Source organism: Cyprinus carpio, chromosome A8 (assembly GCF_018340385.1).
Source record: "Cyprinus carpio isolate SPL01 chromosome A8, ASM1834038v1, whole genome shotgun sequence".
Lineage (NCBI taxonomy): Eukaryota > Metazoa > Chordata > Actinopteri > Cypriniformes > Cyprinidae > Cyprinus > Cyprinus carpio.
The window spans coordinates 4,055,303-4,066,436 of record NC_056579.1 but is presented as its reverse complement, the minus strand read 5'-3'; the positions used below and the strand labels follow the sequence as shown (position 1 = coordinate 4,066,436).

General features: G+C 34.6%; 1 protein-coding gene across 1 annotated transcript; it reads left to right on the top strand.

Moving 5' to 3' along the window:
• The first annotated feature begins 1,077 nt into the window (after positions 1–1,077).
• On the top strand, positions 1,078–8,799 carry LOC122145897 (dedicator of cytokinesis protein 1-like). The gene is made up of 4 exons (XM_042761658.1): positions 1,078–1,284; positions 6,897–6,980; positions 8,580–8,620; positions 8,740–8,799. The coding sequence occupies exons 1-4, from the start codon at positions 1,242–1,244 to the stop codon at positions 8,797–8,799; spliced, it is 228 nt and encodes a 75-aa protein (XP_042617592.1). The 5' UTR covers positions 1,078–1,241.
• Positions 8,800–11,134: the final 2,335 nt, after the last annotated feature.

The window sequence follows — 11,134 nt, the reverse complement described above, 5'->3', positions numbered from 1 at the left end:
CAGCTGTTTTGCTGAATCATCCAAACCTTGAACTGGTACAAAATTGAAGGCAGAACAATAAGCCAGAACAGCATGACAGAATGTTCTCCCAACACATTTTGTTGGCAACAGAAGGTCTCTGTGTTTGCAGAAGGATCGTGGAATTTGTTTTGTCCAAATAAATCGGAGACACAAGGCGGGTAGCTAGAAAAATCCACACTTAAACAGCTGGGGTCCTGCAAAGGGTGTGGGGGATGTGGACAACAATCAACACACCGTTGATCTCCTTCTGGTGTCAGATCCTTGTTATGCCTAAAAACGTACACACGTCTACACAAACACACACTCACAGAGAGATGTAGCAGTTGCTGTAACAATAGAAGATTCCAAACATTCCTTCCCATCTCATCTCATTCTGGCTCAGCTCACTGACATGAAAATATTCCAGTAATAATTAAAGCCTGATAAATTGATGGATAGTTTGGGGAAACTGTACTAAAAAGGAAATGGATTAAAAAAATAGAAATTACATAATTAATAAAATAAAAATAAAATGCATAATGAAAGGTTTAAGGTATGCATTCCACAGACTGCTCCAAAACACCAGATACTCAAAGTCAATGTTAATTTCATTGTTCATTGTTTCATACATTCATTCATTGCAGGGGCCAAGAAAAAAAAAAGAGGTTAGTTTCCTCGGAAACCTTGACACAGACACACACAAACACTTTTCACAAAATAGAAATGATACAGAGAGTAGACATGATAGATAATAAATAAAGATTACTAACTTTAGACAAAGTAAAAATAAAACCGCTAGTACAACATCCCAGAATAAGACAAATAAATGAATGTAAAAAATAATATTTCAGTGCTATCTATCTATCTATCTATCTATCTATCTATCTATCTATCTATCTATCTATCTATCTATCTATCTATCTATCTATCTATCTATCTATGAATTAAATGAATATTTGTAACTTTGCATATAGCCCCTATTAGTTTCAACTAAACTGTTGCATAATGGTAATGACGTTATCTTCGAATAAATTAGATTTCACATGACCATAAACTTTACGGTCCGCTTGTGTGCGTGTTTGAGTGAGTTCGCGCGAGCCCGAGGGCGCGTCACACGCGCGCAGCGAGCGGTTCTTTTGCGTAACACCGGAACTGTGATGTGCGGACCGCTGCAGCCCTACTGCTTCACAACACTATTACTGTTCATATGATTAAGTTCACTTCACTCAAGTTTTCCTGCCATGACGCGCTGGATTCCCACTAAAAGAGAGAAATATGGAGTGGGTGAGTGACTTTCAACGCGCTTTTGTTAGTTTTTACTCAGTGTTTCACTCTGGACAGTAGCGCTGGAGATTGAGGAGCGCTCAGCCGCACCTTTACCTGAACACACACCACGCACTTCTGATACCTGTATGAAAAGCTGTCGGTTATTATACATACACTACTCAGATGCTTTAATACATCAACTGGATATAGGTTTGTTGACATATTTTGTAAGAGAAGTTTGGATGGGTGTCTCTTTGTATTTTCGGGTAACTAACAACATATTTGTTTTAGTATAATTTGTTTATAAGTACACAGTAGAGTGAATGTAGTTCCTGCAGGTTTGACAGGACAATACAATTACAATAAATACAGCAACAGAGCCACCAGAGTTCCAGTGATCACAGTCATAAACTGCATTTCCCTTCCAGTCACTTTAATCTGTGCACATGAGCTCAGGTTAACACACCCATAAAACCAAACAGAATGAACTCTTTATCTCACACTGCTCAGTGGCTGGGTAGTTTTGCAAATAAATGTGCTTTATTATTGTTTGTGGCTTGATAAGGGCATTTAGTTACTGTACATTTGTGGCTAGTTGACATGCCATACTTCCATTTGCAACAATCCAATTTAAGTCGCATGCTTCAGTTGAATTAACTGAAATAAATTCTCAGGACAATTATAGCTGTTGCCTGTCAAATTAAAGCAGCTTCACATGCACAAGATATCATAACACAATAAACGCTCTGCTGTTCTCAAGTAATTTTCAAGTGCTTCTTAAAAAAATAAAAATAAACTTTATAACACATGCCCTTGAAATAATAAGTACAGAAACAAATTAAATAGAAAATCTGACAGCTGACACAGTCAGTGTATAAAACTATAGAAATAAATGTTTTGATTTTGAATGCATCAATTGTTTGGACATACTTGACTAAATTTATGATTCTCATAATAATAAAAGGCCTATTGTTTGAAAGTTTGGCAAGATTTTTTTTCACCTGACTGGCCTAGAATATAGCATTATGATTTACTGTACATGTTAGATAACAGACTGAGAACACATTATAATATTTGGACTGAATGTGTTGACTTTTGCCCTGAGTGCTGTTCATTTCTGACCCTGGCTGTTTCATGTGTATTTATTCTGTTGCTCTGCTGCAATACTGTACTTACGGTTCATGCCAAGAGCGGTCAGCTGGCCGGTTTAACACACACAGGGACGATTGTTGTGATGGAGTGTTCTTAAGGGATATGTAATCTGTTAGTCAGACATCAAGCAGTCTGAGAACTTTGACATATATTTGAGGACTTTAAATTAAAGGTGTTTTTTTAGCATCTGGCGAGGAATTGCTAATGAAAACTTCCTTTTTTGTGCATTGTATGAATTGTAATGATGCATTTTTTTATTTTTTATTTTAAATTGAATCTATGTTTATCACACTGTACTTTGTGTTATATTACTTTGAAATTAAATTCCGTAAACTAGTTAAAGCCGATGCACAAGTGTTTCTGAGGGCAAATTTGACTTGTTTCTCTCTTCTGTCCAATGGTATCAACTTCTCTGTATTTTTTCCCTTTTTGTAAGGTCAATGAAACACTATCATGGATTTCTCTGTCGCTATTGGAGCAAACGGGAGTATTATATTTCTTGTAGCTTCTGTTTACCACTATAGAAGTTCAGCAAATTATGATTATGACTTCCACTTCTGAGAATACTATTGTTGCATCTGAACTCTGAGGACATACATTTGTGTTGTTTATGCACCATAATTTCAACACTATATCTGAAATGGCCCAGTGGCCCACCATTGCCCCTGAGCAAAGCGTTTGAAAATGCTCATGGCAACATGACAAGTTGCAGTGTACTAGTGCGTGGCCTGCCTGTCAGTGATGTCATAGATGAGCGTATACAGAGACCGGTCAGAATGGAGCCTGTTAGCACATCCCACATCCCAGCATGCACCAGGCCTCAACACTGTGACACCTCTATGGCCCATTTGGCCGAGAATCACATGCTCAAATGGTGCCTAGTGTGTAAACTGAATCATTGTCTGTGTTTCCTGAACGGTGGCAGTTTTTTTTTTAAGTGATAAAACGTCTTAATATGGTATTTTTGTCTTATTGACACGCGGAGCATTTTAAATGTAGCCAGGGGTGATGAAATTCTTTGTGTCTGACACTCCTTTGAGGTCTGGATTCATTTGGGTGTGGACAGGAAGTTTCATGCACCTGTGTTATAAATGATTAATCTGAGCGAACCAGACTGAAGTTTATGGGCTGATTTTAAGCGTTGTGGAAGTTGTTAGATATATTAGCATTTTCTTTTCTTCACTGTGCGCATAATATGACAGATTATAATAAGCTTGTGCTTGAAATTTAGCCACAGATTAAACGGAAATGGAAAGTTGCTTCATACTTTGCGGTGAAAAAGAAGCGGACAGATTTATCAGTCGAGTGTGCTTGAGATCTGCAGTGCACTAGTGGAAGCATGTTGTGAAACGTAGCCTCAAGCTTTTAGGTTTATCTACAAGTCTTTATTTGAACTGAACAATGTGCATGCCTGAACAAGGCCTGAGCCATGTTTCCTTGGGCTGAGTGTCAGCACGCTGTAGATAGTGTGGCATTGAAAAATCTCTTTTTTTTTTTTTAGCTGTTGTTTATATTTTTTTTATTTTTTAATGCATCAGCTAGAGGTTGTAGATTTAAGGGGAAAACCCAACACACACACACACACACACACACACACACACACACACACACACACACACACACACACACACACACACACACACACACACACACACACACACTTATTTCTGTGATGTGCAGCTGTATTTTCAATATCGTTATTCCAGTCTTTAGTGTAACATGATCTTCAGAAATCATTTTAATATGCTGATTTGCTGCTCAATAAACATTTCTTATTATTATCATTTATCAGTGTTTTTGTGGAGACATAGCAAAGTAGTCCATGTATGAAAAGTAAATGCTTTCTGGATTCTGAATGTGTCAAAGATCAGGATGTGAAAGTTTGTTAAATCAATGCTGTGATGCTTAAATGTGTTTAGGCATCACAAAATTATCTTATGATAACTATATAGATTTCTTATTTGCTCTCAAAAGGTTAATTGTTTGCTGTAATCTGCTGTTGTCGTTTTTCGCTATATGATTGCAAAAGTAATCTGAAATATAAAAATATATGGAAATTAATTATCATCCATAAATTTTCTATAAAAATAACCAATAGAGACCTGATCAGCCAATCATGTTTCAGTGATTGCATCTATATCTTTAATAAGGTCTAATATGTGTGTGAGAAATGAGGAAGTTAATCTGCTGAACTTTCCTAGAATGCGCCTTTATACGCATATGCGCTTGTTTTTGTGTGTATTCAGCAGATGGAAAGCAGTGTGGAGGCAGAAGCAATCTTGCACTCCCACTAAGTGTCCTTCAGCACTGAAGAGGGAGGGAAAACTCAGGCCTTCAGTCTTGTAGTGTAGACATGCACTGTCAGGTTCAGCTGCAGTTCAACAGCCCAAAAATGTTACTACTAGTAAGAGAAAAGCACTCAGCGCCTCTTAGTGTGTTCACATTCCATGAATCAGCACTTACACTGTGTAAGTATAGCAAAAACCCTGGTGTAACCCTTACAGCATGGTGAAACTGACTCCGATATCTGTGTTTTAAGAGGTGTTTGGGAAGGCAAGCATTGCTGTTAATATTGCTGACCCTGAAGGAGGGAACCAAGCTATATCTTTATTATATTAAACAGACTTGATGTAGGCTTTTTTTGACTTAGGCTGGCTGCATTATTAATCAAAATAAAACCAAGTTTGTGATCTGGCTTAGAGCAATTTTCAAATAGTAAAGGCTGTCATTTAAATAAATAAACGTATGCATATGCTCTTGAGTTTGGGTTGCTTAATGTGCATTTGGAAATGCAACATGCTCCAACAATCTTCCCATACTTGCAATGAGAAGCGCTTATCAACAAAAGAAGCTTTAGGGGCTTCCTGTAGTAGCCCCTAAACTTCCTACAGCTGTAAATTAAAGTAATAATATTATTTTCTGAAATACTTGATTTTTATTTTACAATAAAATAATGCAATATTTATATTATTACAATTATAGTTATAATTATTTAGATTTTTTGTTTTTTATTTGTATTTTTATGTTTATTTAGTAATATATATAATATATATATATATATATATATATATATATATATATATATATATATATATGAATCTATATATATATACACAGTACAGGTCAAAAGTTTGGAAACATTACTATTTTTTAATGTTTTTGAAAGAAGTCTCTTCTGCTCATCAAGCCTGCATTTATTTGATCAAAAATACAGAAAAAAACAGTAATATTGTGAAATATTATTACAACATAAAATAATAGTTTTCTATTTGAATATACTTAAAAAAATAAATAATTTATTCCTGTGATGCAAAGCTGAAATTTCAGCATCATTACTCCAGCCTTCAGTGTCACATGTAACATCCAGTCTATCACATGATCATTTAGAAATCATTCTAATATTCTGATTTATTATGAGTGTTGGAAACAGTTCTGCTGTCTAATATATTTGATAAATAGGAGTTTAAAAAGGAACTGCATTTATTCAAAAGAAAAAAAAAATTCTAATAATATATTTTCTTTACTATCACTTTTTATCAATTTAACACATCCTTGCTGAATAAAAGTATTGATTTTATTTAAAAAAAAAAGAAAGAAAAAAAAATGACTGGCCCCAAATTACTGACCAGTAGTGTATATTGTTATTACAAAAATATTTATATTTTAAAAACATAGCTTCTTTTTTTTTTTTTTTTTTTTTTACTTTTTATTCATCAAAGTATCCTAAAAAAGTATCACATGTTCTGAAAAAATATTAAGCAGCAGAACTGTTTCCAACTTTGATAATGAATCATCATATTAGAATGATTTCTAAAGGATCATGTGATAATGATCCTAAAAATTCAGCTTTGCATCACAGAAATAAATGATAATTTAAAGCATAATAAATTTAAAAACAATTATTTTAAATTGTAATAATATTTCACAATATTACTGTTTTTTTCTGTATTTTTGATCAAATAAATGCAGGCTTGATGAGCAGAAGAGACTTCTTTCAAAAACATTAAAAATAGTAATGTTTCCAAACTTTTGACCTGTACTGTATATATATATATATTTTTTTTTTTTTTAAATCACATTTTAAATGAAATTCACAATTTTATCAGAAAAATTGCAATTTGACTTTTTTCATCCTAGCAGCTACATAGCAGTGCCATTGCATTGTGTGGTGGCTTGTTTTCCGGAGCACAATCAAGTCACATTATCTTCTAAAAATCATATTTATTTTAATCTTAATGGGAGTTTGGGTTGCATTTGGCTGTTATTTTGAAGATCTGAGTCATACCGATAGATGTCAGACATGTCAAGTGGCTGTTTTCCTGCAGAACTTGAGAACTTTCACCTCAAGAACTTGTTCAACAGTTGGTGCGCTGTCATTTTTTTCCTCTTTCACAGGACATACAGCAGCCATGTTGTTTTTATTTTTTGGTATCTCTTTGCTCTCTGCACTCTGTGACACCCTTTTGTCTCAATTTCAGCTTTCTATAACTATGATGCCAGAGGAGAGCCAGAGCTGAGTCTTCAGGTGGGGGACACGGTGCACATACTTGAGACGTTTGAAGGTGAGTGTCAAGTTCCAGCATGTCTTGACACGTCCTCTCACACTTTCTTATAGCGTGTTCACACTTGCACTGAATACATAATCTGTGGTATCCCAGAGTCCTGCTGAAGCTCTGAGAGCTGCTGGAAAGAATGTTCTTCACATGTGGCCTGCAACATTCAAATTAAGCACCATATTTGCTAACATGATTTAAAAGACTCATGTTTTACACTTTGTTACAGTTTATTTTGCTCAAAGTCCAATTATAATGTTAAAAATGTTTTCGTTTTCCATGACCATTTTCTCACACTCATGTCATTGCAAATCTGCAAGGCTTTTTTCTTCTGTGGGAAACAAGATATTTTGAAAAAAGTCTCCAGTGGGCTCCAGTGTTGTTTGTACAACAGTGTTCTTCGAAAAAGAAAGCAATTAATATAGGTTTGTAACAGCTTGAGGATCTAGTAACTTTCATTTTTGGGTGATTAAATCGTAAGTGCTAAATGCAAACGTACATTACCAGTGAAAAGTTTGGGTAGGCAAGATTTTAAGGCTGCATTTATTTGATAAAAAGCAGTAAAATATTACAATTTAAAATAACTGTTTTGTATTTTAATATATTTTAAAATGCCATGTATTTTCAGCATCATTACTCCAGTTTTCAGTGTCACATGATTCTTCAGAAATCATTCTAACACACAGATTTGATGTTCAAGAAACATTTATTATTATTATTAGCAATATTGCTGCAGAATATTTTTCTATAAACCATAGTACTTCTAGGATTCTATGATGATGGAAAGTTCAAAAGATCAGCATTTATTTGAAATAGAAATGTTTTGTAACGTTTCACAGTAAATGTCTTTACTGTCACTTTTAATCAATTTAATGAATAAAAGTGTTAATTTCTAAAAAAAAAAAGCTTTGATCACTGATCCAAAGCTTTTGAATGTTACCATAAATGCTACCATTCAAACCAAAACATTTTGTGATCCCTCAAACTCTTCTTTGATGTAGGCAGAAACGCATATAGCTACATTGCATTTAAATATGTCCTGATGCATCTTAGACAGCAGCGAAGGACCACCTGCTCACCTGTCAATCAAGCTTTGTGCTAAAACAAGGTTTTTAACATTGCTGTCTATGTGCAACTTTAAAAGAAAACGTACATCTGATCTCAAAATTTAAGCCTGTCTCCTCACAAACTGACTAAATCAGTATTTTCTGGCAAGATTTATAGCTGTTCTTCTTCAACAACAGCACACAAAATGTGCACAAACTAAATTCAGCATTCACTATGAAAACATTATTATTATTACCAGTACCAATCAGCTACCACCGTGATTGTTTAATTTACACGCCCCCAACTCAGAAAGTCATGGTTTAAAGACAATACAGAGTGTCCAGTTGTTAATTATGGCATTGTAGTGTTTGCATTCATGTCTCTCATCTGGTAAATATGATTTTTTCTATTTACAACTACTCTAGTTTCTCTAGTGATTCTGCTAATGCTGAACAAACAGAACATCTGCCTTATTCTTATATATTTAATGTAGAACAGCATCTGCCATCTGGCATCGTTTGTCTCAAAGATCTGTTTTTTCTCTCTCTCTCCTTCTCCCAGGGTGGTACAGAGGATACACACTACGACAGAAATCACAAAAGGTGTCGGGATAATTATCATCCTACTGATAAACTGACAATCTAATCATTACCTGACATTCTGCAGCAGGCGGAATGAATTGTGTGGGTTCTCACAAATGCTTCTTTGTCTTATTTCAAAGGGCATTTTCCCTGCCAACTATATTCATCTGAAAGAAGCAAAAGTTGAGGGAACCGGGTAAGAGGCAGATCATGTGTTAATTATGCTCTATAATTCATTAATGGCAAATTGTCTATCACTTAATTAACTATGTGCTGTCAGAGGAGTCTACAGTGGCAGGTTTGTTTGTTTACCCTCAGAGACCCACTGTGGCAAAATTGTAACACTTGTTCAAAGCTGTTAAATAATGTGGAATTCTTAAATAGGGGTTAAAATGCTCTAAAATGTATCATAGCAACATATTTGGCAAGAAAATATAGTCTGAATCTTCCAGCATGCCAAAGTATAAAATTATTGCTATAAATGATCCCAAATGACTTTGATGTAACCTAATGAAAGTTTATTGGTTATATGATGGGTGTGCTGATATGTAAATACTGAAGTTAACTAGGAAGGCTTATATAGAGATCAGTGGCCTCTAAATATGTAATTTGAGGGCAGTGAGGTGTAAGAATATTCTGGGATCATGACATTTTACAGAGATAAACATACAAGTTATAGCCTCCCAGCTTTGTTTGTATAACGCTATAAAATAAAACATAACTTACATGCCCTGAAATTCTCACACAATAGAGCGTATCCAGGGAATGTTCCAAAAATAATTGGTTACACTTTACAGTAAGATCTCATTTGTTAACTTTAAAGGGTTCGTTCACCCAAAAATGAAAATTCTGTAATTAATTACTCGCCCTCATATCGTTCCAAACCCATAAGACCTCCGTTCATCATCGGAACACAAATTAAGATATTTTTGATGGAATCTGACAGCTCTGTATTCTCGTAGCTTCATAAAATTACGATTGAACCCTTGATGTCACATGGATTATTTTACTGATCTCCTTGCTACGTTTCTGGACGTTAATCGTGTAAGGACCCTTGCTGTTTATGGAGGGTCAGAGAGCTCTCAGATTCCATCAAAAATATCTTAATTTGTGTTTCAATGATGAACGGAGGTCTTACGGGTTTGGAACGATATGAGGGCGAGTAATTAATTACAGAATTTTCATTTTTAGGTGAACTAACCCTTTAATTAATGCATTAACTAACATAAACTAACAGTGAGTGAGATATATTTTTACAGCATTTATTAACTTTTTTAATGTTAGTTAATAAAAATGTTCATGTACATGTTAGTTCACAGAATATTAACTAATATTAACAGAAATAACTTTTGATCTTAATAATATATTATTAAGTGCTGCAGAAGTATTCATGTTAACTAGTATAGTTAACTAATGTTAACAAACTAAAACTAATTGTAAAGTGTTACCAATTCTAATTTTTTTTCAGCTCTTATTTTTTTTGTCTTGTTGATATAACAATATATATTTTTATATATAAATATAATAAAAATGAATATATTATATATAAAATATTCTTTGATATGAATATTGGTTACACAATTTAAATGGTCAAATGGTGAAACTTCTTAGCTTTTTGTGACTATCCTTACTGAAATATATTTTTTGGTTGTATTATGTTATATGCATAATAATATATTATGTATTATGCTGAATTGTATGGAGAATTCAAAACTTTCACTTAGTGTATCAAAAAATACTAACCCTGCTTTGAAATTTTGCTAATGTTTTTCCAAACTATCTCCCAATGCAAATTTTTGGCAAACTATGGCTTCCTAAAGACATTTTAAATAGAATTTACATCAATGCTTGGGTCTCTAAGGGTTAAGGAACTGCGAATGACATCTTTATTTTCGAGAACCTGATGAAGTCATGTTTTTCTTCTACCCTTCTGTTGATGTACAGGAAACAAGAGACTGTTGTACCTACAGATTTGCCCTTGGTCCAGGAGCTGGGCACCACATTACGAGAATGGACACAGATATGGCACAAGCTCTATGTGGTACGTGAACCCACCTGCGTCGCCTGTGTGGTTTGTTTGAGTTCACCTCATTGTCCGTTTCAGCTCAACACAGAGCTTCCCACAATGTGTTTGTTCAACAAAGACAAATCCCATCTGTAGTGTTTTGTAAGCCGTGATATTGTTTTAATCACCTGTTCTTCTGCATTCCAGAGCAACAAGACCACACTGTTCCGGAACGTACAGCAGATGTCCTACAGCCTGATCGAGTACCGCTCGCAGATTGTGTCCGGCACGCTTCCCAACGACGACCTTGTGGAGCTCAGGAAGAAAGTCGCAGCAAAAATTGATTATGGGAACAGGTGCGATTCGGCTTCCTGTACTGCCTCATGTTGTTTCACCAAACTTTTCATTTGAGGGGCCTGAATGTCTGAATATGTGATTTACTGGTATCATCAAGCATAAATTTTTAGTTTACCCAATTTAAGTTGCTGAAATGTTTTAAAACTGTATATAATTGATCCTAATAATATGGT

What these genes read in the sequence shown, in the direction of transcription:
- LOC122145897 (XM_042761658.1), top strand. Translation starts at nt 1,242, where the DNA reads ATGACGCGCTGGATTCCCACTAAAAGAGAGAAATATGGAGTGG. An exon ending in AAGAGAGAAATATGGAGTGG is followed by an intron (nt 1,285 to 6,896) that starts GTGAGTGACTTT and finishes TCTCAATTTCAG; the next exon opens with CTTTCTATAACTATGATGCC. An exon ending in TACGACAGAAATCACAAAAG is followed by an intron (nt 8,621 to 8,739) that starts GTGTCGGGATAA and finishes CTTATTTCAAAG; the next exon opens with GGCATTTTCCCTGCCAACTA.